This window comes from Lepidochelys kempii, chromosome 1, assembly GCF_965140285.1.
Source record: "Lepidochelys kempii isolate rLepKem1 chromosome 1, rLepKem1.hap1, whole genome shotgun sequence".
Taxonomy (NCBI): Eukaryota; Metazoa; Chordata; order Testudines; family Cheloniidae; genus Lepidochelys; species Lepidochelys kempii.
Window position 1 is genome coordinate 238,619,860 of NC_136380.1, and position 26,709 is coordinate 238,646,568.

At 42.0% G+C, this 26,709-nt stretch overlaps 1 protein-coding gene across 3 annotated transcripts; it reads right to left on the bottom strand.

The window, feature by feature from the left end:
• Positions 1-415: 415 nt before the first annotated feature.
• MGST1 (microsomal glutathione S-transferase 1) lies at positions 416-13,380 on the bottom strand. 3 transcript variants are annotated; one of them, XM_073319035.1, is made up of 4 exons: positions 13,277-13,380; positions 5,498-5,645; positions 4,219-4,313; positions 416-1,053 (listed from the first exon to the last, which is right to left on the bottom strand). In XM_073319035.1, exons 2-4 carry the CDS (start codon positions 5,621-5,623, stop codon positions 807-809), a joined length of 468 nt encoding a protein of 155 aa, XP_073175136.1. In that variant the 5' UTR covers positions 5,624-5,645; positions 13,277-13,380; the 3' UTR covers positions 416-806. The 3 variants fall into 3 exon arrangements, with proteins under 3 accessions (XP_073175136.1, XP_073175146.1, XP_073175155.1); XM_073319045.2 differs by lacking the exon at positions 13,277-13,380 and adding an exon at positions 12,400-13,200; XM_073319054.2 differs by lacking the exons at positions 5,498-5,645; positions 13,277-13,380 and adding an exon at positions 12,400-13,205.
• Positions 13,381-26,709: the final 13,329 nt, after the last annotated feature.

The window sequence follows — 26,709 nt, forward strand, 5'->3', positions numbered from 1 at the left end:
ATCTAGCTCCTTCTCTTATGTGGATCTTTCCCATTGTGAAGACAGAGCCTCCTCAAAAGGGCTGCTACACAGCCATAAATCTGGAGTAACTCCAAAAAGTTAATTCAAATTTTCACCTGTGTAACAAAACAGGACCTCGCCCAGAAAAAAACATATATACACAATATATTAAATATGCTATTAGCCTGAGAAAATTGATCTGCTCGAGTTTCATTTTTCAATCCCATAGTGGATTACACCAATACCAATTTCATCAAAAATTCTTTACAAGGCCTGGCATTACTTGCTATATCTTATTATTAAGGTAAACATTCCTCAAAGAACTGTGTGATTTGAATCTCTCTCTGATTCATTGTGACATCCTATTTGCTGGTTGCAGTTAGAGGAGTCAAAATAAAAACAAAAATTCAAAACACACTTTTTTTTCCTTGTCTTTATTGATTTAGGCTTCGGAGATACAGCCCAAAAGAATGCATCTGTAGAAAATCACCACACATGTTATCGATACAGCACTGTCATATTTTCAGAATCTTAAGCCTTCAACAAATCACAGAGAGAACATTCAAACTAATGTTTTTTGGCAAAGCAGACTGAATAGAGAAGACATGAGGAGGGAAATTTTTTTGCTTTGAAGAGAAACATTTCAAACAGGAATGAAGAGCCTCTTTGTTAAAAATGCAGCCTTAGCCACCATGTAAAAATTGTTACAAAAATTAGACAGTTCGTTTAAGATAGCCATGTTTAATCTAATGCACTGTTAGAAACTCCATGTGGAATGTCGAGGGGGTGATGAGGCTGTGTTCTAGTTACAGGTACAATCCAGTTGTCAGCAGCCTGTATGCCATTGAGATAGTAACTGCATACCCAGCTGCCCAAGACAAGCCTCTGCAAGGCTGGGGGAGAGGTGTCAAATACGCGATAGTGTGAAAGATTCTAGCCCCAACGAAGATCCTGAAGTGCAGCAAAGCTGTGGACAGAGCAGGGCCACTCAGGGCATAGAGCAGACCAATGCCAATAAATGGGACAATGTTTTCTAGGTCGTTCAGGTGGCCTCTGGGGAAAGAAAGTTGTTGTACAGTGTTACACTTTGCAGAATAAAGCACTGGTTTAAAAAAGACTTAGAAAGTTTTACTGCATCTTCAAAGCAGGGTTAACAATTAAGGACCACACTAACACACATTTATCTTTATGTACATGCATAGTCTCAGCAAAGTTAATATGAAAAACATATTTTCTACCGTTACATGTCCCTCAATTCCCTTCCCTTCCCCCTTGGCTTTTATTTTGTATTTTAAATTTTATACCTGTCTGGAGTGCATTGGAGGTACAATTGGACTGCTTTTCAGTTCAATATATTAAAGCTGTATTGGATAGTCGGTCTAACGATTTCTTTAGAAAGTACTTTAATAGCCATCTTGCAGAACATTCTTTTTTGAGCACTCTGACCTAATGAGCGTCCTGTTTGTTCCTCTTCTCCAATGCTAGGCCACACCATTTTCAGCTATTGTTATTTTGATGCCATAAATCAAACTATTTGAAATGGGCCCCAACCAAAACCCCAGATCTGAAAATGCTCTTCTACACCTGCCCTTAGAACTCTTCCTCTCATTCCACAACTATGGGAAAATTTAATTCAAACAAGAGCCTTGCTGTTTGGCACGACCACTAATAATTTTAGGGTTCCCTGCCCGCCAGTAACAGATTAGGAACTGTCTGCATTGATTTTTATCCTAAAAGCAGAAACAGACTCAAAATATGCATTAAACATAGAAATGTCATTAGGCCTCTTCTTATACTAATAAATCCAACTAAAGCTAAATCACTCTTACAGTATGCTTCATTCTTCAGTTGTCATGCAGTTTGCAAAAGAAAAAACCCATAATAACTGTCTGCCGAGAGCATATGAAGTTAACCACGGTTGTAAAAAGAATGTGTGTTGCAATGTTAATTGAGTAAGTTGACCTGGCGTGAGTTAACTGTTCTGTGGAAGCACCAACACTGGAATCAATGGCCAGGGCCATAACCAGGGTGGGGCAAACAGGGTGGAAAGCCATGGGGGTAGAAAAATAATGGGGGGTGGGGGAGAACAGTAGGGGGCATAAATATGCTTGCTCACCCCAGGTGCTAAAATGCCTAGTTATGGCTCTGTCTATGGCTTCGGGGGAGGGGGGCTTAGGACAGAATTTTAACACTGATTTGTGTGTGTAATTCTAATAGGTTGTTTGTTGTTTTTTTAAAATAACAGTGTATCTACATGGACAATTTACTATGGTAGTAAAGTTAATATTCTACTTTCACATGGCCCTTTTCATCTTTTTGAAGCTATACATGTACAGGGATGACTTCTCACTGAAATGCAGCCACTTTTGTGACCATCATCCAAGTGCACACCTAGCAAACAACTCTACGTACAACACAGGGGGAGAGGGGGAACTTTTGGCCAGTGTCCTCAGGGAAAATCCCCAGGCTTATAAATAATTGCCCTGGACTCTTTAGTGGCCACTCAGAACAGACTTCAGGGCACTACAGTAGATTCCACTTATTAAAAATCCCTCCATTGCCAGGAAAAAATTGCTACCATCCAGCAGGTGCTAATAAGCAGTCTGCCAGTTTGCGAGGCTGCAGCTAGAGAAGGTAGTGCTGGGACATGCCTTTCCTGGCTGCAGCCCTACAGTGGTAAGAAGGAAGGCTGCAGCCCAGATGCCAGGGCTTTCTACATGGAGCAGGGGCGATGGGGCCACACCGTACTTCTCCCTGTGCTCTCTAGGCATCAGGGCTCAGCAAGTCCCAGCACTTCCTTCCCTGCATACAGTTCCCCAGGAGCTGGGACAGCTGAGCACTGGCCACAAGTTTGCAGGGCTGAAGCGACGGAAGTCGTCCCAGCACTTCCTTTCTTGGCTGTTGCCTCACAAACCTTCCCTCAGCTGGGGGCTTTCTTCCCAAAAGAGTTGGTAGTAAACCGGTGCCAATATCCAAATCCCATTCACAGCGATGTTAATGGGATGGGATTGGTTCCCAGCAATATGTTGCCATTAACTGGAAATTGCTAATATCAGGATAAGTGGAATCCTCTCTACATAAATCTACCTTTACAAGGATGCATTTGATTCCTAGCGATGGTTCCAACGAGTCTTGTTGCTTATGTTAAAAGAGTCTTCCCCATCACTGACATTTGGTAGCTTGCTCCCCAGCGGTGGGAATAAAGACATAACTTCACATCAAAGCCATTAGGAGAAGGAGTTGTGGGCCATGTTTATTAGCTATTTTTATATTGATAAAATCCCTTTTGCTTTATTTTATTTTATTTTTTTTACTATACCACATAAGCCACTAGTCTTCATGAAAGCCGAATGAAATTAAAAATTTTCTTTTTTTGGGGGGGACGACAGCAGGGGATTAGCAATGGTTTGTCAAAAAGTATCTGTAAGTAATATTTTTGTGAGAGTAAAGAGGAATGTCACCGCAAACTAAATAAAAGCAAAAAAAAAGTTTCAAAGCAATATTCAGCCCCTAGAGAAAGACTCAGGGCAGAATGGAAATGCTCTTAAATTCTAATACATTGCTAAGTGACACATTACCATTTTTTTTTTTTAAACAGAGTATAGGTCCCACAAGTATAGGACCATCTTCCTGTATAACTAGTGCAAGGGTAGGTAACCTATGGATTCCATTATGCAAAGAAAGAAGAGGCCTCAACTCCCACTCAACACCTTGCCGGGCGGGGCCCTATGATACTATCTTGAATTCCATGATTTTAATAGGTAATACACCTATTCCTCTTCCCCACAATTTCCTTTGCTTTATAGCAAGAGTTGAAAAGGAAGGTCAGAAATCACAGCTGTTCCTGTGTAAGTTGCACAAGAAGCATATTTATACTTACTATAACCCACTAAAGTTCAGTCCAGTTTTTAAGCGTGGTTTACAATCCCACCCCCCAATTCATACACACATCGGATATTGTTCAGGATCAGGCTTTCATCCACAATCAGGGCCCTTGCCTACCCAGGTAGTTAATTTTATATATTTATTCACATATTATTTAATACATCTGCTGATCCGATTATGTTCTTTTTAGACACTTGTTCCATTAGATTACCACATAAAAAAAACCAAAACGAAATATATATAGGACCTAGAGAGAATGGCCTGTAAATAATTCTATAAAATAGCTTTATTCTGCTATCCAAGAATCATTCTGATAGACTTCTGTGGTATTACCTCCGCACACGTTCAACGTCTGGGTCAGTCCGCAGGAACTTCTTAGCATTCTCACCTTTGCCAAACGTTGCTGTATCTTCTGGGTTACTAAAGGCCTGTTCAAACAAACACACCCCCCAACCAAATGCATTAGAAAAAATGCAGCTCTTCTTGCTAAGACATAAAACCTTCCTGCAGCTTGGTGTAAGTGTTCTCTTAAAGAACGTCCCTAACATCCCAGTAATCCTAACTGACGTTACATACATGCACCAAAGCCTTTTAAAATGCCAAACCTGAAAATCAGGCCTAGTCTACATAAAAGCTTTTGTACTAGTATAACTACGTGAGGGAGGGGGTAGGGTTTTTTTTTCCCCTATGTAGTTATAATGCTACATGCCCTAGTGTGGAAGCAGATATACTGGTAAAAATGGTGCCTTATACCAGTACAGCTTATTCCCATTTGGGAATAGTCATATTGGTATAAAGGAGCTGTATATCTGTGTCCACACGAGTAGAGCTGTACTGCTCTAACTATACCAGTACAGTATAGCTTAAAGTGATACAATTTGTGTGTGTGGATGAGGCCGCAGTTACAGTGAGGGCTGGAGGAGAGCAGAAGCTGACGGAAGCCCAACCTTGCCAAGACAGAAGTGATGTGACTGGTCTGGGAAGCCATCTAGAAGAGATGGTAGGTATAATTGCTGCCAGCTTGCTTGCTTTCTTCCCTCGGATTCCCATGTGGCAGCAGTAGCCAGGTGGGCTTCTCCCCTCCCATCGGCCTTTAACTCGTTAGGAGGCTGTTACCTCTCCTCTCAGGTAATTATATAGTCCTTTGTTACTTCCAGACTGAATACTGCAAAACACACAGCTTGGAAAGAGGTGTATTTCCTCCCCACCCTCCCACCCCCAATTATTCTTTGGTTAGCTTGACACAAAAATCACACAACATCTGCTTTATAAGGTGCGTGCTCAAGAGACAGCGTGTTCTGGGCAACGAGAGAGAATCCACCAGTGAGAAAGGATTTCTATACAGAAGAATGGAATAGTTTCAGGAGCAGAGAGATACAGTAACTCAAATGTGTCTGTAAAAGAGACTGCCTTGTAATTACAGTGGTAGGCATTTTCCATTAGTGACATTAACTGAAGCACCATCAGACTAAGGAAAGTAACTGAATATTATTAGAATAATAATTAAAAAATCAGTATTTAAAGCAGAAAAGGGAAGAGATACTTTTGATACTTTTGTATTTTTATGTGAATCTCAACCGGTTCTGCCACATTACATCCCTGTTTTTTTTACCTTTCTTGTCATTCTGAAGTATGCTGTTATAACACTCATTAGCATCATTTTTAAAAGGACAATGGTTGTATAGGTAGCATAAGCCAGGAACACCTCGCTGTCAATTAGCTGGGAAAGTTCAGCCATTTCTGCGTATCTCACTGAAGACCTACAAGAAAAAATTTAGGCCAAGAGTGTAACAAATAGAAGTATGATGATACATTCACTAGAGCAGCTTTCCCTAGCAGCGCTGTAGCGATGCCATAATTAAGGCTGAAACTTAAAACCTCTACACCAAATCCCTCTATCTTCACTAGGCTGTAACTCTAAAGTCCTCTTGGTGCCCTACAGTTCTCCTTTTCAAGGAATTGTTCATTGAGGCATGAAAATATACAGCCAAAACATTTAACAACCAACCACACAAATAAAAACAGTTTCATTACAGAACGTCATACACCTTCAGTCATCAGCACTATAAACACAGTCAGGACTTTCCCCTGGACATGAAGTTAGACTGATATCTTCAATGTCTTTTCCCTAACAAGTTCGGAGGGTATGATGAGACAGTCCTAAGTTTATCTTTCCACTTAAGATCATAAAATGGACTTTTATTACTAGCCGAATAATTAAAGTTGCATGCACTTGAGCCTGCTCAGGATATAGATATGGGTTATCAAAAGTCTCCACCAGACCATCATTGGAAGAAAAGACAGGAGAAGAAATGTATCTAATCAGTCTTGTTTTCATCAAGAACACACCGTAGAGACTTAGGTCTACTTGGATCAGAGGCCCCGAAGAACACTCCTATGAGCTGTAAGAAGTTGTGTTGGGGTGGTTCTTGAGTCAGAACAAAACAGATACGCCAACATAGCATTACAGGGCACTGTAGTGGCAGATAGGGACTAAGGCACTCTCTTACAGAAGTTATACAGTATTAAGTTCTAACAACTTCTTGTCAGAGATTCCATGCTACTTTGTGTGTTTAGATTTTAAGAGTATGAGTGGTAAACCAAGTGTCCCAGGCAAAAATCAGAACTATATCAAAGCTATTTCATATTTTCTGGTGCAATATTTGAAACTTTAGCCACTTTTTCTGTTTTGTCCACAAATAGGATGATTGAATTTATTTGTTATTCAAGATTATTCACCAAACAATTTATTTCTGGAAATAAATCAAAATACGTTGGATAGCTATGGCTGGTTACATGGTACTGTTTATTGCCTGACTGGGTGAGTGTAACTTTTATTGCATGATCTTTCTGGAACAAGTTCTTATATTCGTAAATTCAAAATATGCTTCCCAAAAACACTCATTTACAACTTGTTTTTCCCATAAATATCCACAGGATCATAAGAATGGCCGTACAGGGTCAGACCAATGGTCTATATAACCCAGTGAGGGGTGCCAGATGCTTAAAAGAACAGGGCAATTATCGAGTGACCCATTCCCCTGTTGTCCACTCCCAGGTTTTGGCAGTCAGATGTTTAGGGATACTCAGAGCACAGGGTTGCATCCCTGACCATCTCGGCCAATAGCCATTGATGGACCTATCCTCCATGAACTTATCTCATTCTTTTTTTGAGCCCAGTTACACTTTTGGCCTTCACAACATCCCTGGCAATGAATTCCACAGGCTGACTATGCACTGTGTGAAGCAGTACTTTCTTATGTTGGTTTGAATCTGCTGTCTACAAACTTCACTGGGTTCTTGTGTTCTGTGAAGGGGTAAACAACACTTTCCTATTCACTTTCTCCACACCATTCATGACTGTATAGACCTCTATCATAGCCCACCTCTTTTCTAAGATGAACAGTCCGAATCTTTTTAATCTCTTCCTCTTATGTTTCATACCCGTAATCATTCTTGTTGGCCTTGTCTGTACCTTTTCCAACTCTAATATATCTTTTTTGAAACAGGGCAACCAGACTGCATGCAGTATTCAAGGTGTGGGTGTATCATAGCTATATATACACAATGCAATATCATCATATTATCCGTTTTATTATTTATCCCTTTCCGAACTGTTCTTAACATTCTGTTTACAGCATTGTTGTAGCCATGTAAGTATCTTATTGGACCAATTACTATTGGTGAAAGAGACAAGCTTTGCAGCTACAGAGAGCTCTTTTCCAGGTCTGGGCATTCTGTAGCTTTGCTGACTGGTGCTGCACATTGAGCAGATATTTTAAGTAAACTTGCTTGCTAGTACAGTCATTACATTACAAAAAGCAAAAGTAAAAAAAAGAGTGTGAACACCAGAAGACAAGACCTCAAGGAAGACAAAGAGGGGACATAACAGTCTTCAAATATGTGAAAGGTCATTACAAAGAGGACAGTGATCAATCGTTCTCCATGTCCACTGAAGGCAGGACAAGAAGTAATTAGCATAGTTTGCAGCAAGGAAATGTAGGTTAAATACCAGGAAAAACTATAAGGTTAGTGAAGTACTAGAACAGGTTAGCTGAGGGAGGTTGTGAAATCCCCATAACTGGAGATTTTAAAGAACAGGTTAGACAGACACTTGTCCGGGATGGTCTTAGTATATTTAATCCTGCCTCAGATGGGTAGGATGGACTAGATACCTCTTGAGAGTCCTTCCAGCCCTGCATTTTTGTGATTCTATTTATTTAAAAAAAAAAAAAAAAAAGGCAGAACTAAACCACTCCCTCCACCCCAAAAAAGAGAACTTCAGTCTTTGGTATAAGAAGCAGGGTGCTAATCCATTCCTCCCCACTCTGCTTTGTTGGTGACCTTTAAGTGTGAGCAGGGAAGGCATGGGTAACTGCCAATACACTCTTAAAATACTTATACATACAAATTAACATTTATACTAAAAACAAAAAGAAAAGGAGTACTTGTGGCACCTTAGAGACTAACAAAGTATTTGTGCTTTTAGTGAGTCATTGTCTTGTGTGTTTGTCTGTCTGTCTGTCTCTCACTCACACACACACACTCACTCACTCACTCTCCCTTCCCCTCCCCACATATAAACTGCTTGTACCCTGTAAAGAACAGAAGCATTCGATTTGGTATTTTTTGTTTTTCTAAATTGTTTAGGAATCGGAACCGGATACAGGGCACATGATGGTAGCCAGAAATAGGTCTCTTCTGGGTTGAAGAATTATTTTATTTTTACTTAAAAGTATCAGCAACATACTATATGTATTAGTATGATCTTTATATAATAGACATGAGTCTCTTATTTTTTGCAATAAAGCTATTCACATATTTGAGTGGATTATCAGTATTTGAAGGTAACTGCTTCATTTCCATCTACTCAGGGACACACTGACCCTGCTTTGTAATCAAAACAAAACTTGCCTAAGTATTTTATCCCTTTAGAAAGAATTAAGAACAGGTTTTACCACCGTTTGCAGGAAAAGAATACACTAAAAAAAAAAAAAAAAGTTGGTTAATGAGAAAAGAATAGATTCCTAGATACCAAGGTCAGAAGGGACCATTATGATCATCTAGTCTGACCTCCTGCACAACGCAGGCCACGGAATTTCACCCACCACTCCTGCGAAAAACCTCTCACCTATGTCTGAGCTATTGAAGTCCTCAAATCGTGGTTTAAAGACTTCAAGGAGCAGAGAATCCTCCAGCAAGTGACCCGTGCCCCATGCTACAGAAGAAGGCGAAAAACCTCCAGGGCCTCTTCCAATCTGCCCTGGAGGAAAATTCCTTCCCAAACCCAAATATGGCGATCAGCTAAACCCTGAGCAAAGGGGCAAGATTCATAGGCAACTGTTAATTCTTTTCCCAAGGCTTTTTAAAGGAGTTCCAAGGAGATTGCTCTCAACTGCATAATGCTCTGGCGAGGATGGAACATTATGTCAGAACTATAAATTACATAAAATAATCAAGATTAACTAAAACATTTGTATTGCAGTACTGCCTAGGCTCCTTGGATGAGGTGGAGGCCCCATTGTGCTAAACACTGTACAAGTAACACTGTACAAGGTGGCTTATAATATCAGGAGGATCCTTGATGGACCTATAGCCCCTAACCAAAAACAAAACAAACAACAACAAAAAACCCCACCACCAACAAAAATCTACATTAAGGCCACTATTATTTGGGTTGCAAAATCATGCACTTGAAAGTTAGTAAAGGTTAAATTTGTGGTTGCCCATGCAGCCATAATTCTGACCCCTCATGCAAACAACCTATGCATTGAAGGAGGCAGGGGTCCTGTAGGAAAAATAGTATGTGATAATGTAATTAAAGACTTTATCAGAATACACACACACCAGGGGGTCAAAGTAAGATTGCAGGGGCAACTGTAAATCTGGCATTTCCTAACTTTCAATTATTATTTTTTAGCACAGCTCTTTTGTAGGTGATTTCGCAGCGTCGGTCTTTATTTTTTACAAAAGAGAGAAAAAGTTCTATTATACATAACCATCTTGGCCTGAACCTTCAGCATTGCAGCATAGACTGCTTCTACTTGAACTACAGAACTGCATTAGCTAGAAGCAGAAGTCTATTATCATCCCCAGTTTTGTGGGACATGAGCAGCTGTGTCCACAGTTGGTGGATGGGGGGACCCAGATCAGGCAGTGTCTGTCCATTGTCCCACACATTCATTAGGTGGTGGTAGGGCCTCTACTCCATACGGTGCTCCCAGAGTGGGGCCCAGATCACTGGGGCCAAATGCTAGGTCTGGAGGTGAAGGAGCCAAACCCACTCCAGCACCCTTTCCCCAACACACCCCTATAACAGCTCTCAGATGTGCCCAGTACAATGCTCGCAACAGTCTCTCAAGAAAACGTTAGTGAGAGAAAGGAAATAGTGATTCTTTAACCATTTGTCTCTCAGCAAAGATTAACAGAATTTCATGGGACTGTAAAAAAGAGAAAAATGAAAAAGGGCACTTCTGCAGCCTGCTGAATACCCAAGGCCTGTTGCAAACAACAGAGGTATGACAGTTTCTCAAAGAAAGGGTTATAATAGTCCTAAATATAGGAGTCACAACCAGTGCTCACCATAACACTGTATTCACCTATTTTCCCTATTTGTGAAAACTGATCTCAGAAGCTCCAAGTGTCTATTAAGTGTCTATTCCTGGGGCTGTTGGGAAGGATGGAAGGAAAGGTGAATTCTTATGCATTAAAATCCTAGTGAAGACAAGGCAGTTTGCAATTTTCACATGTGTTATTAGATCCAGGAAAACACTATGGAGGAGCTTAGGGTTTACCTTGACCTGCTAACTTATGGTAAAACTCCAACTGTCTTGTCTTTACTAGGATTTTAACACCTTTTTTCCTTACTGTGGACATAACCTTAGGGTACGTCTACACTGTGATAGAAGACTCACAGCACGGCCGTCGCCAGCTCATGTCAGCTGACTCAGGCTCACAGGGCTTGGGCTGCAGGGTAGACGTTCAGGCTTGGACTGGAGCCTGGGTTCTCAGACCTTCCCCCTTTATGGGATCTCAGAGCCCAGGCTCCAGCCCGAACATCTACCCTGAAGTTTTATAATCCCGCAGCCCGAGCCCAAGGGAGCCAACATGGGCCAGCGGCAGGTGTTTTAATCGCAGTGTAGACATACCCTAAGAATTGACTGGATTCCACAAAGCTCTTACATTCCATGTGCCGGTTACTAAGAGTGGGCAAATGAGAAGATCTCAGAGATCTTGTCCACGCTGTGAGCAGAACCATGCTAACTCATGCCAGTCTGTCAACTGAAGAGGGGCAGCATGCTGAGATCCAGGGCTCTCAGCTCCCCACCGGGAACACAGCTGCCCTCCCCCCCCCACCCCCACAGGCTCTTGCCTCCCTGTTCACTGTGCGGAGCAAGGGGCAGCCACCTGGGCTTCTCACTTCCCTGAGCAGGGAGCCAGGGGCAGCCAGCTCTAGCTGCCTGGCTTTCTTGTCAATTTCAGGGCTTTAGCATGAAGCTGTGACTAGACAGACACAGCATCGCAATAATTAAACTGACATAAGCCCTACGCCTCTCGTGGAGGTGGAGTTACTGTGTCGGTGTAACAGGGCACTTACATCGGTGGGAGCAACGCTGTAGTGTGTATACTAACACAGTTAAATCCATGTAAGCTGTGTCACATAGATCAGGCCCAAACTGCACTAGTTTAACTATGTGTGTGCTTTTACAGATCATTTAGTTAAATTAGGGCAAAACCACAGTGTGGACACATTTAAACTGGTTTAAAATTGGCTTATATCAATTGATCTTGACTGAATAAAGAATCAGTTAAAACTAGATTGAGATAAACACATTTAAATTGATTTAAGAGTCTCTGCATGCGGGTTTTATACCTAAATCAATTTTAAAAACATTTTAACATGTAATATCAACATGGCCTCAGCAGCTCAAGAGCAGTGGTTCCCCACCATTTTCCCCTCTTGCACAGATGGATAAAGATCTTGTGGGCCCCCTCAACCCTGCAGTTCCTCATACCACCTATTTTGATTCTCAATCCTTTCTCATTCTCTGAACCCGCAAAAAGGACTTTGCATACTTCACTACAATCACCATCTGAAGTGAGCTGTAGCTCATGAAAACTTATGCTCTGATAAATTTGTTAGTCTCTAAGGTGCCACAAGTCCTCCTTTTCATCTGTCTAAAGAATGCCACCTCTAAGGTGCCACAAGTACTCCTTTTCTTTTTGCGAATACAGACTAACACGGCTGTTCCTCTGAAACTCTAGCACAATACTCCTATTCTGACATGTGCCTCTTATCTCCAAACGCCCTGGTGCACTTGCCCAGGGCCGTGACTCTGCAATTTCATACTAATGCTCTTTATCAGTCTTTTCCTTGCAACACCCCTGTACACAATGGGCATAAGGACAGGTCAGTTTACTCACATTCATGCTGCCTTGGTTGAACTTTTTTTTGGAAATATACACAATTCATTCATTTATGGCAAAAAGCATCGAGAAGAATTACTGCCTTACCCTGCATCTTGACACCATTCCAAGCACTGAGTTCTTCCTCAGGTCCAAAGTTCCACATGTAATTACACTAACTTTCAAAGTTCGTTGAATTCATGTGGGGACGGGGCAATGAATCCTCAGGGGAGGGTTTTTTGTTTGTTTTTTTTAAAAAAAAAAGTCATTTAAATCATTTGGGGCCCTGTTGATTCCAGAGCTGAATATTTGTAAGTAGCTTGCAGACTCCTTAAAAACATTTCGGGTTTACCCACACAACCCTAGGGGTCTGGTTTGTTTTGAAATATACAAACATGAGCCCCAGTCCCGCAAATGCCTAGGGAAGGGAGCAATGTTGCCCATGCACAACAGCCTTATTAAAAGGAACGGAGAAACGGGTGGGGAGAGTTCCTTCGGTCACAGGAGGAGTCGTGTCGTGTCGTGTCCCGTCCCCCTTCATTTGCTTGCGAGTGCGTGCACAGGGCAATAAAGCGTTTACTGGCAGTCACCAGAATACCACGATCATCCCCGAGGAAAACAGCAGCCTAGTTTGCAGAGCACTGAGCCAACAGCACAAGGCACTGATCGCTGCTCCCCGGCCCCTTCTCTTACAAGCCTCAGCCAAAAAGGCAGAGCCAGAGCCCCGGCCCCGGCCGCACCCGCTCGGGATCCCCGCGCGGAGCCCGGCCCGACTCCCCGCGCCCGAACACGCCTCTGGCTCGGAGGAAGCTGAACTTCTGCGCCTGGGGCCCAGCTCTGATGCTCAGGCTGAAGTTCGGAGCCATGCGGGGAAGGCCGCTGAGCCCCCGCCCCCCAGCACACCAAGTGGCAACGGGCAGACCCCCCCCCCCCCCCACAGCGTCTGCCCGGGGCTCCCCCGGCCCAGGGGGCGCACTGAACGCACCTGGCTTCCGAGCGGCTGGGCAGGCGAAAGGTTCACACGCACCGACCCCCACTGGCTCGGCGCTCCCAGCTGCCGGCCCGCCCACTGGAGCAGCTCGCCCTCCTTCTTGGCACGCCCCTAGCTGAACTCCCCTCCCCGTCGGCCTGGCCCTCCCAGCCTGGCTTGTTCCCTTCACTCCAACCCGCTTTTCCTCACCCCCTGGTTACTTTCCTCGGCCCGCTCCCTTCTTTTCTGCCTTGATTCCTCCCTCCTGCCTTCCCCCCCCCGCAATCTGATCTGCTCTTTGCCTACTCTCCTGCTATCACCGTCTCTCCTTCCCTTCCACCCACCTTCATTCTCCTGCTGCCCTCTACCCCACTCCCTCACTTTGGAGCATGAGGATCACCCTTTATCTCTTAGGATCATGCTTCTCTGGGTGTGCTGGAAGAGGCAGGGTTTGGATCTTTTGTAACAGCTCCAGTGTTTCAAGGTTAGGAAGGAACCTTCAGGGCACTTGGCCAACAGCACGCACCATTCCGCTCTGGGAGTTTGTTAAGGTTTTGAATTGTCCTTGCATTTTAACAGGCCTTGGGAAGGTTTCCATTATGACTGGGTTACAAGTCCATACCATATGGTACTGACTTTAGTGTGACTACACCTGCTAGTGATGTCTTTGCAGTATGAATAAGAAGTTCACAGTTTTTTCCTGAGAGCTATGCCTGAATCATACCCTCTGAACACCAGTCTAAACGCCCTGGGATTTTGGGAGAGGGTTGAAATCCAGTATGAAATCCAAAAGGTGCCATTTGGGCCCAACTTCATTACAAATATATAATGGATAATGTTTTCAAAAGACCCTGAGTGACTGAGGAGCCTAATTTCCATTTTCAAAAGTGACTTGGGCTCCTAAGTGACTTAGGTACTTTTGAAAATTTAGCCCAGCAGCAAAAAAGTTTCCTTTACAAAACAGTGAGCCAAGTTGCTCCCAGTTAGGTTTTACAGGAAGCAAAAGGCTTGTACTAAAAGACAGAAGAGAGATTCAGCATATGCCATGGATTTATCAGCCAGTGCACTCGGACTTGGAGAAGAGAGAGAGAAACTGGACTTTGAAACTTCATTTCTGTTTCTCCCTCAGCGTCAGTGACAATGATCCTGTGACTGTGTCATTCTGATCGTTGTTATGCCAAAAAGTGTTTAGACTAACCAGGTCAGAACAAGGAAACAAAACTGCAGTCTATCCAACTGTCAAGAACTGAAAAAGGAAGAACTAACTCTGGGAGAAAAAGATTTCAGAAGCAGCCTCACCAGGATGTGGCAGATCAGAAATAGATACAAAATGGACACGTTGCATAAAATGCTAGCACTGCTGTCAAACTTGTTCTAGGCACATAGAGGCTAATTTTAAAGGGATTTAGATGTTGCTGGGCTGAGAAGAGCAATGCTTACCTCCTAGGAAGCTTGCCACTTAGTGGAATTTTCGGCCCCGAGTTAGGCATCTCCATGCCACCAAGGCTCCCTGTAAAGTTCATGGGGGTAGTTAAGTGCCTAGCAAAGGGATCCTCAGAAGCCAGCCAGCTGAGCCAGGAGCTGTGCAAGCGAGCGAGGTATGAATACCATGGAAAGGGGTGAGGAGAGGAAAGGGGCTTAGGCCTGGTGCACCTGTCTAATGGATCAGAGATAGGCACTTCCCCCTTCTCCACCTCCTGCTCAAACTTGACACACTCACCCTATATTTCCCCAAACCCTGGTTGTCTTTTGTGGGCACGCTGTGTTGCCCCCACACCTATCAGTGGCCTGCATCTGTCCCTAGTGCTGCAAGGTCTGACAGATAACAGAGCATGCCTAAAGGACTGAGTCCTGGCAAGATAAGCCACCCTGTCTAGTTTAAGAATTCTGCTTCTGGGCCTCTGCGCTTTGGCTTGAGCTAGGATTCTGAGCAGTTCATTAGATGTAGGGTAGCAGCAGCTCTTAGGCTGCTTTGAAAATGCAGACAGAGGGAAATCTAGGGAGAGTAGGTAGCACTTTGAAAATGTTAGTGGTGCCTACATGGTGGATTTTGGTACCTATCTACCTGTTGAGGTGCCTAAGGAACTTTAAAAGCTGGTCTATGTTCTCAGTGATTCACTGACCATGCAACACATGTATATCTCATTACACCAATAAAATACCTGCCCTTGCAGCCCTAATCTGACTACTCAATCATAGGACTATTCACTTGAGAAAAGACTGCTGAGTCAGGACTCCTGTTATTAAAGTTGATACCCAAGGGTGAGTTCTGCAATCTTCGTTCACATTAAGTAGCACCTACTCTGGCAATGAAGTCAATTGAAGTCAATGAAAATACTCAAGCCAGTAAGTGTCACTCAGCAATAAGTAAGGGTTGCAGAACTGGGCCCACAGATCTGAGAGTTACCCCCCGCCCCCAAAGAATGGAGAAAAAAAATACATAGAATTATTTTCGCACTCTTAGAATTAAATTTGAACTCAACATTTTCTATGCTGGCAGAAGTCTGGAGTGTAGACATAGCCAATGTTTCCTACATTTTAAAAAAATAAACAAATAGTTTACAAAATAATATGACTCATGAAAACTGTATGGTTCAGTATATCAGATTTTAAGTCAAAATATTTACTCACTGTAATTCCAACCAAAAATATTTGATAATGGACCAAATTCATCCCTGGCACAACTCCATTTACTTGAATGCACAGTCCTATTCCCTCTAGTTAAAAAATACTTTCATCACATAAGATGTTGAAAACTATGTAATTTCACTGTGGTTCACACACCCCTATTTCAGAGGTCTGCAATCTGCCATCCAGGTACTCTGTGGAGTTGTTTCTGAAACATTACTGATGCATCTGTCTTCAATTAGTGATGCTTCTTATTAGTCATAGCCTGGTTAGGTCTGTTTTTGAGGACTGAGAGGCTTTTTGGATCAATTTATAGCTCAAAAACAGCCAAGTGACTCTACTCCACATGTAGATGCTTGATGTATTTGTTCAGAGTTTCTTTTCTTGTAAGTTCAATCATGATAAAATTTGAGGACAACATCAAAACTGAAGAAATCACTAGTACACTGGAGGACAGAACCAAACTGCAAAGAGCCCAGTAGAGATGAGAACAGTGAGGACTGCAAACAATGAAGGCGAAGTTTGGTACAAATAAATGTAAAGCCAGTCAGGAAGAGGAAACACCAATATAAAATGAGAGAATAAACACCAAGAAGCTGAACTAAAAACATTAAAGCACGTTCAAATTCATCTTACCTCCTTCAGTCTGTCCTATTCATTTTCCATGTTGCCACACAGCAGTGAGTGAATACTGCAAAACAGTATTACTTAGATTGTAAGCCCTTTGTGGCAAGGACCAGCTGTTTGTTCTGTTTGTACAGCACCTAGCACAATGGAGACCTGGTCCATGCCTAGAGCTTCTAGTCACTACAGTAATACAAAAACAAATAATAATAATATTCACAAATGTTTCTTCTGATCCCTAATAGGCATTCAGTTTGACCACGTTTGTGCCCTTATTTGCTTTTCAGCAAACGTTCATTCATGGAGCTGTTTAGAGAAACTCTCACCTTGTGATATTTACAGATGAATATGGGTATTTTCTATTTGCACTTCTCAGCTGATTTATAAAGTTTCACTCATCCGATTATGGAGCAGAAACAATACTCTGTGATTTAGGTGAACAATCACACACTGCAAATAATGAACATCAAATTGTAGAAGACAGAATGACAGCAAATAGTTTGCAAAAAACCCACAAAAGCTCAAATACGTTCACGAACTGTTTATCTGTTCAGTTATAAGTAATGAATACATTAATAAAAACCAAAGCCTGTTTACTAATCATTTGAAAACTGAAAAAGGGCTAAACTGAGAACGAAATATTCACTACAAATAGTTTGCTCACTTCTAGCAGGCTCTATAGTTGCTGTAAGGACTGTCTGGAATTGGGGCCAAGAGCCTGGACAGGCACGTATCCAGAAGAACATGGCTATTGTAAAAAGCAGTCCACCATTTGAAAACATCTGTGAACCATTTCCCTATAGTACTTGACCCCTGTAGTCTTGATTGAGCAACAATTCAGAAGGCAGCTTCAGCTTGGTTAGTGGAGAACATTTCCAGACACAGGAACCAAAGGATCTTCTTTCTCCTTGCCACAGCACTCACATTCCTACTTTTCAATTGCTATTCTCTCCAGGAATGCCCAATTTCATTGCAAAATGTGGGGGGCATTGGCAGTGCTGTGTGTGATAGTGGAGGGCAGGAGGATGAACCTTCTCTGTATGTATGCACGTTTGGGATGCTGTTTGCCTTGTTTAGTGGCTCACAGAGCATACATTCTGCAGTCATTGTCTCAATTTGGAAAAAATGCATATGGTCTAACGTTATCTTTGCAGCTGACAGCATCATTCACGGAAAGATATATTACAGGCCCCAAAGGACCCAAATTACATTGGGGGTATCAACCACAGCCTGTCTGCAACATTCTTCCAACTGAGCAGTCACGTTTATTTGGAGTGTGAGAGTTCTGGGAACATATTTCAGAACATTGAAGGCCATTGGAAAGTAAATTTAGGGCCAAAATTTGTTAATAAAACAGGTTTTACACACACTGAGATTAAGAGATGTGTTTCCTTTTTTTAAAAAAATCCAATGAAAAGAACTTTTTAAAAAAATTTAAATACATAGTGCTTGCAGGCCAAACGCTGCCACATCGTGCTAATGCACACCAGGCAGAAAGCAAAACAAAGCAGACACTTAGGCATTGCAGTGCCTAGAAAACCATAGGAACGCACTGCAATTCACAAAGCCTGAGTTAGGTGTCTAGGTTTGCTATGCAATGGATGGGGAGAGATAGGTCCCTTCGACTGCAATCCATAAAGCCTACACAGCCGGTGGGGAGCTGCCTCAGCTAGCCAATGAAAGGTGCCCACTGGATGGATGTCTGCTAAGCCATCAGCCCCTCTCACCGAGATAGGCATCTAAGTCTTGGCTACTGGGAGGCACCTAGTTCAAGGGGAACAGAGGTGTTTGGTCATGTAAGTCACAAGTGATGCCCAAAACAAAATAGCGGGGTGGGGGGGCACAGAACAAGGGAGATTCCTCTTGGGAAATGGATCAGTCTGTTTTCATTGTTCAGACTGCAAAAACAAAACAAAATAGTAAAAAGTAAAGGAGATTTTTTTTTTTAAAAAAATCTTTCAATTTTAATCATCTAAGATGGACCCCACTAAGGAACAGCTTGCCCCGTCACTGTTCTGTTGCTCCCCTCGGTGGCACAAAGAAGACACAGAGCCCATTTCACTAGCTTCATGAGGATTGTTTCATGAACTCCCCAGGTGCCCTGGGGCAGGCACAGCAGCTGGGGAATTACTAGGGGAAGGAAGCATGGTCAGAGCAAACCCACGCCTTGGGGATTCCTGGGGGCCATAGACAATATGGTCTTGTGGCTGCTGTAAATTACCTCTGGCTGATCAGAAGAATGATCAGAGGAATGCAAAAAAAGTGGCATTAAGGCACCTTTCCCAGCCACTTCCAGTCTGGTGTCTAGAACAAAGGATCCAGTCCACTTTTTTTAAACTCAACTGTTTCCCTTTCATGATTACTACCATTACGGAGAATCACTCAGGAAGGACCCTGTAACAATCTTGAGCTTCGTTAATTAACAAACCAAATGAATGAGAAAGGAATAAAACTTTTAATAAAACGAACTGGAGAACTTCTGTAGTGAGCTGCTGCACACAGCCATGGGGTGTGTCCCCGCCTCCAGAGCACATCTCCAAATTGCTCTGGTCATAACATTGTCCCTTCTGAGGGAGTGTCTCTAAATTATAATATTCTACAAACATATGTCTATATCTTCCCTCTTAAAGAAAAACAATTTGTCTCTTCTATACCATATTTTTATATATATAGCTGTTTATAAACAGCTAACAACTATCTAATAACACATGCATTACATTCTTAACCCATGTAGTACATTTCCATAAACCCAATTTGTCAGTTACCTAGAAAGAGAGCTTACCAGCACATCACTCTCCAATGAGTCTTTACCACTCACTTTCCTCAAATACCCCTTCTCTAGGCAGGTTAGCAAGTCTCTAGGAGTTTTTCAGGATGTTTGATCTCCAGCTCTGGTCTTCTCAGTATCAGCCTTTCATTAGAGTCTGAGTTGTTCCCTTGTTCCTTGACAGTTTCTTCTTTGTGCATCGATGATAAAGGATCAGTCAGATGGGAAATGCCAGAGTCCACATCTACTGTCAGTGTGTTGGAACTTTCTGGAATTATTCATAGACCCCTTTGATTATGGCTAAATGTGTCCCCCTCGTCTGTCTGGACTACGTAAGACCTTGAATGCAGCTGATTTTTAATGGTATCCCTTTGGCCCCAAGTATGAGAGGTGTGATTCTTCAGGCACACTATCACCTGGGTTAAGAGATGGGAGATCACGGGCCCTTTTTTCAAAATAATCTGTCTGCTTCCACTGCTGATTTTCTTTCATCTTCCATATGGCTTCATTGTGATGAGATTTCAGCAAGTTATCAGTAATTGGTAAATTAGATCTGATCCTTCTTCCCATTAACATCTGAGCTGGACGAAAGTCGTTCTCCAGATGTGTATTTCGGTAAACCAGTAATGCTTTATACAAATCACCCCAACTGTCAAAAATCTTTTTCATAAGGTTCTTTATGTCCGTATAGACCTTTCTACAAGTCCATTTGATTGGACGTAATTTGGATTTGATGTTTTGTGATGAAAATCCCAATCTATGGCAAATTGCCTAAAATCTGTACTGGAAAATTGCAGATCATTATTACTAAAGACTTCATCTGGAATTCCATGTCTGGAGAAGGTTCCCTTCATGCCAGCTATCACTAACTTAGTACTGTGCAGTCTGCAAATTTCTGTATACAGAGAATAATAATCTGTGACTATTAAATAATTATTTGATTGCCGGGTAAATAAGTCAGCACCTACCTTCTCATAAGGCCTTTGTAGAACTCGAAGAGGCCTCAGTGTCTCTGCCTGTTGACATGGGTTGTATTTCAACCATGAAAAGCAGTTTTCTACCACATTAGTAATGTTGTGATTGATCTGCTGCCAAGACAGCACCTCTCGTGCTTGTTGTTTGCATTTCTCAATTCCTAAATGATCCTTGTGGATCTTCTGTAGCTTTTCTTTTGGAATTATAACCTTACTGCCCTTGAAAATCACCCCATCTATCAGTAAATTCATGTCTGCAGTTCCAATAGCCTCTTACACTTGGACAGTAATAGCTTATTTCTTCAGGCCACCCTTTAATTATCACTTCTTTAAGGATTCCCAATGATTTGTCTTTCTCTGTTTCCTGTTTTATTTGTTGCAGTTTCCTGTTGGCTATGGGAATTGACTTTACAATCAGCGCTACATAGGCTTGCATCTGTCTCTAAAGTCTTCGCTGATTTCATGGGAGCCACTGCTCTGGAAAGTGCATCTGCAGTGAACATGAGTTTACTGGGCGTGTAGGTCACAAGAAAATCATACTTTTGCAGCATTATCATGATTCTTTGAATCCTTAAGGTACAGTCATTTAGTAGTTTGGTAAATAATGCTACTAGGGGCTTGTGGTCCATTTCAACTTCCACTGTCTGTCCATAAATATATTGATTGAATTGCTCACAGGCAAACACTATTCCTAGAAGATCCTTTTTGATCTCTGCCTATCTGGTTTCTGCCTCAGTCAGTGATTTGGATGTATATGCCATTGGTTGCCAACAATCCTCATGCTTCTGTAAAATCACTGCACCTAACCCAGACTGTGAAGTATCTGATGAAACTTTAATAGGCCCTCCTGGTGCACAGAACTTCAACACTGGTTCTTCTATCAGCTGTTGTTTTAAACTTCCCATGATTCCTCCTGTTCTGCACCCCAATACCATTCATTTTTATTCTCCAGACATCTTCTCAAAGCTGCTGCTTTGGTAGATAGATTAGGTATGAATTTTTCAAGATAATTAACAATTCCCAGGTGTGACAGGATACCACCTGATGTATGGGATTTCACTGAGCCTGCCTGGTACTCCACTAGCCTGGTCCCCCTTTCCCTGTTTTGCTGAATCAGGCTTTCCGGCCTCTGGCAACACACACCCACAGGTAGGGACGCACCAGCTGTAGAATCACACAGAGTCTGCAAGCAGCTCTTTATGGGAAGATTCAGCTAGGAAATTGCCCAGCACTCAGGTGCAGCTCCCCTCCGGAAAGTACACCCAAAATAATATTGTCTTGCGCTGTAAAGAAATCTATACAATATAAGCTCATAAATTTGCCTCCTCCCTCAATGTGGAAGAAGATTTGCACAACTTCCCCCCCACCCCGCGTTATAAATTGCGCACACTGGGTTTTATAATTAAAAAAACAAGTTTATTAACTATAAAAGGTAAATTTTAAGTGATAAGGGATAGCAAACAGAACAAGGCAGATTACTGAGCAAATAAAACAAAACATGCAAACTAGGCTTAATGCACTCAAGAAACAGATTACAGAATGTAATTTCTCACCCTAAAAGTTGTTTTAGGCAAATTGCAGAGTGGCCGTAGCTTAGAGTTCCAGTTATTTATTTTTACAGAGTAGACTTCTTTGTTTCCAGTGGAAAAGTACCAGCAGTGTCCAAAGTGGTACTTTTTACCAGGTGACACTATCACCTGACCTTGCAGTGTCAAAGCAACTATGAAACCAGGTTTATTTGCAATGTTCACAGGAAGGAACTCCTGGAAGATGAGGGATCCACATCTTTGAAGACTCATTGTCTTTTTCCTAATGGCCCATTAAGGCTGATTGCTTACTGTCTGGTGAGCATCTCCAAGTACAATCACAGTTGTAATTGTTACATAGTCAATATTCCTAACTCCAGATACAGAAATGATACATGCATACAAATTGAATAATCACATTCAGTAAATTATAACCTTTCCAATAAGAAAAGGAGTACTTGTGGCACCTTCGCGACTAACCAATTTATTTGAGCATGAGCTTTCGTGAGCTACAGCTCACTTCATCGGATGCATACCGTGGAAACTGCAGCAGACTTTATATACACACAGGTTTCAGAGTAACAGCCGTGTTAGTCTGTATTCGCAAAAAGAAAAGGAGTACTTTTCTTAAAGAAAAGTACTTTTCTTACTTTACTTAAGTCCTCCTTTTCTTTTTGCGAATACAGACTAACACGGCTGTTACTCTGAAACCTGTGTGTATATAAAGTCTGCTGCAGTTTCCACGGTATGCATCCGATGAAGTGAGCTGTAGCTCACGAAAGCTCATGCTCAAATAAATTGGTTAGTCGCGAAGGTGCCACAAGTACTCCTTTTCTTTTTGCGAATACAGACTAACACGCCTGTTACTCTGAAACCTTTCCAATGATATCTTACATGAGCCATCTTGCATAAAATATATCTTCGTTATGCCATATTTATAGCATAAGCATATTTCTATAAAGAATTTTGGAGCATCACATCATACCAGAAACCATTGGACATCTTTCTTTGACTGGGAACGTGCATCATTTCAATGACTGAAATCTTCCTCTTATCAGGTTTTACATGTTCACTGGAAATAATGTCCCCAACAAAAGTCAGTTCTGTAACACCTAAAACACATTTCTCCCGATTAGTCTGAGGTTTGAAGCTCTTTGGGACTTCCCAAAGTCTGCGATCTTGCTCCTTTTTCACTGATGATGATGATGTCATCCACTGAGGTATCAACATCATTAATATGTTCATAGATCATATGTGTGGTTTTATGCTACATTTCTGGTGCTTTAGCTATGCCAAAGAGTAAGCGTAAGAATCTGTATCTTCCAAATGGGGGTATTAAATGTTCATAGTTTTGAGCTTTCTTCCGTTAATTTTAGCTGCCAAAAACCTGAGGATGCATCCAATTTACTGAAATATTGAGCATTTGCGACCTGAGCCATAATCTCTTCTCTGGTTGATATTCAGAAATGTTCTCTTTTTATAGCCTTGTTGAGGTCTCTGGGAACTAAGCATATGCATAGCTGGCCGTTTCATCATTGTGGAAAAAAGTGAGAGCTCACCCATTCTGTTGGATCATCAATTGTTTGTATTACTTGCATTGCTTCCATCCATGCAAGCTCACCCTTGAGTTTATCATGGAGTGCAAATGGCACTTTTCTACATGGATGGATAACTGGAGGGACTTGCTTGTTTATTCAGATTATATGTTCATGCTGCAAGCAACCCAACCCTTGAAACAGGTCATGATATTCCCAAAAGAGGGCTTCATCACCAGGTTCAGTATGATCGTGTAGTGAAAGCACCGTGTTACCAGACTGAGTATCTCACATGGAACTAGGCCTAAAATTGGTGTCATCTCCTTTGGCACTACAGTGAATTGGAGCCTGCACATTGTGTTTTTCTGGTTCATGCTAGCAATTCACCTCCCCTTCACTGGTATATTTGTTCCAGAATAACCTGTTACCTTTATTTTTGTTGGTCCCAGTTTTGGTCCTATCTTCAGTCTCTCATAATCTTGTACAGAGAATATTAACCTGAGCTCCTGTGTCTAGTTCAGTGGAATAATTGTTCCATTCACTGTCATAGGTAGTATCCAGTCCCTCTCATCAGGCTTGGTAGACCCCAGTACATCTATGAAAAACTCCTCAACCAGATTGTCTTTAACTGAATGCACTTGACTTTGCTGCATTTGGGATCTGCAGCATTTTGCAAAATGATTTTTTTCCCCACATTTATGCTAAAGTTTCCAAAGGCAACACAGTGTTTGGGTCCAAGCTGTGATCCATACCTTCCACATAACCGTTTGTACCCAATTTTCCTCCTAGCAGTGGTTTTCATACCTAGTGGTTCCACTTTTTGATTTGACCTATTCTGGCTATATTCTTTAATACTTATTACACGGATAACCACTTCTGGTTTCTGAATTCAGCTCTTTCACTTGAGTTTTCACAGTTTCTGCTGCCCTGCATATTTGGAGAACTTTTTCTAACGTTAAATCTCCTTCACGGAGCAGTCTCTCTCTTACCACATTGTCTTTAATACCACAACTGATTCGGTCTCTGACCAGAGATTCTATCAACTCACCAAATTCACAGGTTTTACTGAGTTTCCTTAATTCTGTGACATATTGCTCTATCAGTTTTTTGCATACATGTAAAAAATGTGTCTCTCTCAAAGGTTTAATTCCTTTTTGGCATGCAATGTTCCTCACATTTAGTCAGTATTTTATTTAACTTCATGCTTTCACCTTCTTCACACTTACAGTTGTTATAAATATCCAATGCTTCCTCCCCAACAACATGCAAAAAGATTGATTATTTCACTTTATCATTTTTTTCTTCTGCCCCTATGGCTGCTAAATACAATTCAAATCTCTGTCTGAATTTTTTCAGTTCTCTGCAACGTTGCCTGACAATTGCAGGCTGGAAGGAGGTTGCAACACACCCATTCCTGCCTCCCCCCCCCCGCCCCCCCGCCTTCTTAAGCTATTCAAGCTACTATTGTGCTCACCAAATACATGCAAAAGCCTCTGTGCCTGGTGCTCCACGTGCTTTTATGGTGTTTAGTCTCTTAGTCTTTGCTTTCAGTTGCAAACACAGGAGTTAACTTCAAAATGACTGCACTTTCCTTCTCATTCAGCACTTCTGACACCATGTAATGATCTTGGGATTCATTAAATAACCAACCATATGAATGAGAAAGAAATAAAACTTTTAATAAAACAAACTGGAGAGCTTCTGTCATGATTTGCAGCACACAGCAATGCTGTATTCCTAACCCCCACCTACAGGGCACATCTCCAAATTCCTATGTTCATAATGCTGTCCCTTATGAGGGAGTGTCTCTAAATTATAATCTTCTACAAACATATCTCTACAGACCCCAAAACACATTCTAGATTATATTGAAAGTATCACTTCTCTATTGCATCACTGAAATGGACTCAGTGGAGGGTGGAGAAAACATCAATCATTCTGAGCCTCTAACATTATAACGTAGTTTCTAGGTGAAGAAATTAAGAATACTCTAATGTCTCCAGATGAATTATAAGTAGAAATTTAGGTAGGCACAATGTAATTACCCAAATTGGAATTTTGCCAGGGATATTAGATTTCTGCATATATCACTGCTGTTTTTCACAGTACCCGCTTGCAGAAAACTGAAACATGCATACCTTGGGGTATTTTGTGGTGCTTGAATGGGATTAAAGTGAATTTTGACTGCTTGAAATAGATACTTCTAGAAATTTGAAGTACTCAGTTTATCCACAGAATAGGTCAGTACAAGTGCAACTTCCTATAAACTGCTTCCTAAAATTGACACTTTTTTCTCATTGTCCAGTAGGATAAACTCAACTGTCACAATATGTTGTTATGTCACAATAGGTTGTTATGGCATAAATGAATGCTGTGTCAAAACACCACTATGTTGTGTCAAAGTACACAAATTATTTCAGGACTCGTGAATGTTCTATAACCAGCATTTCCAAGATTCAGAAGCACCAGGTTAATACATTACAAAAGCAGAATTACCATGATGGGTGGCAATGTTGCAGTTGATGTATCTCTGTCTTGAATTTGCACTTCCAGTGGTGAAAGGATGGTTTCAATTTCCATGACCCATTCAGTCCTTGGCCTCTCAGCTGACAAAACAAAGATGCTAATTAGCGACGCTGTGACAATGGAACTGATTCTCCACTGCCATATATCTTGTGTAATGATTAGCACCTGTGCAAAGGGAGTTTAAAATGCTCCCAAGTAAGACTGCTAGTTTTTGACATCTATTTTGCACAGGTGTAAGTGATAATGCAAGACAGTGGAGAAGCAGGCCTGCAGGATTTGTCAGCTGTCAATTAGTTTGAGACTTTTGAGCTCATTTTGTATACAGCACCAAAGAGCATTCTGACAGTAATGATCTTTGGTCACTACAGATCTGACCTGGATTCACATCAGTGATCTAGTGGTGAAAGGCTTTGTCTCTCATTATTAATCCCTTAAGCCAGTGTTTCCCAACTTGGGACGCTTGTTCAGGGAAAGTTCCTGGCGGGCCGGGCCAATTTGTTTACCTGCCGCGTCCGCAGGTTCGGCCCCCACTGGCCGCAGTTCGCCACTGCAGGCCAATGGGGGCTGCAGGAAGCAGTGTGTACCCACCACTTCCCACAGCCCCCATTGGCCTGCAGCGGCAAATCGCGGCCAGTGGGAGCCACGATCGCCCGAACTTGTGGTGCGGCAGGTAAACAAACCCGCCCGGGGCTTTCCCTGAAAATGCGGCGTCCCAAGTTTGGGAAACTGCCTTAAGCCATCCAGCCCCTTCCTATACCACATCTGAAAGGAATTTCACAAGACAAGTGCAGCAAGTTCCCTTCTGGGAGCAACGGATCCCAAAAGTCCCATCTACCCTGGCAAATAAACAATGCAAATAATGCCCACT

What these genes read in the sequence shown, in the direction of transcription:
- MGST1 (XM_073319035.1), bottom strand. Translation starts at nt 5,623, where the DNA reads ATGGCTGAACTTTCCCAGCTAATTGACAGCGAGGTGTTCCTGGCTTAT. An exon ending in ACTTCAGAATGACAAGAAAG is followed by an intron (nt 4,314 to 5,497) that starts GTAAAAAAAACA and finishes TTGTTTGAACAG; the next exon opens with GCCTTTAGTAACCCAGAAGA. An exon ending in GACGTTGAACGTGTGCGGAG is followed by an intron (nt 1,054 to 4,218) that starts GTAATACCACAG and finishes TTCTTTCCCCAG; the next exon opens with AGGCCACCTGAACGACCTAG.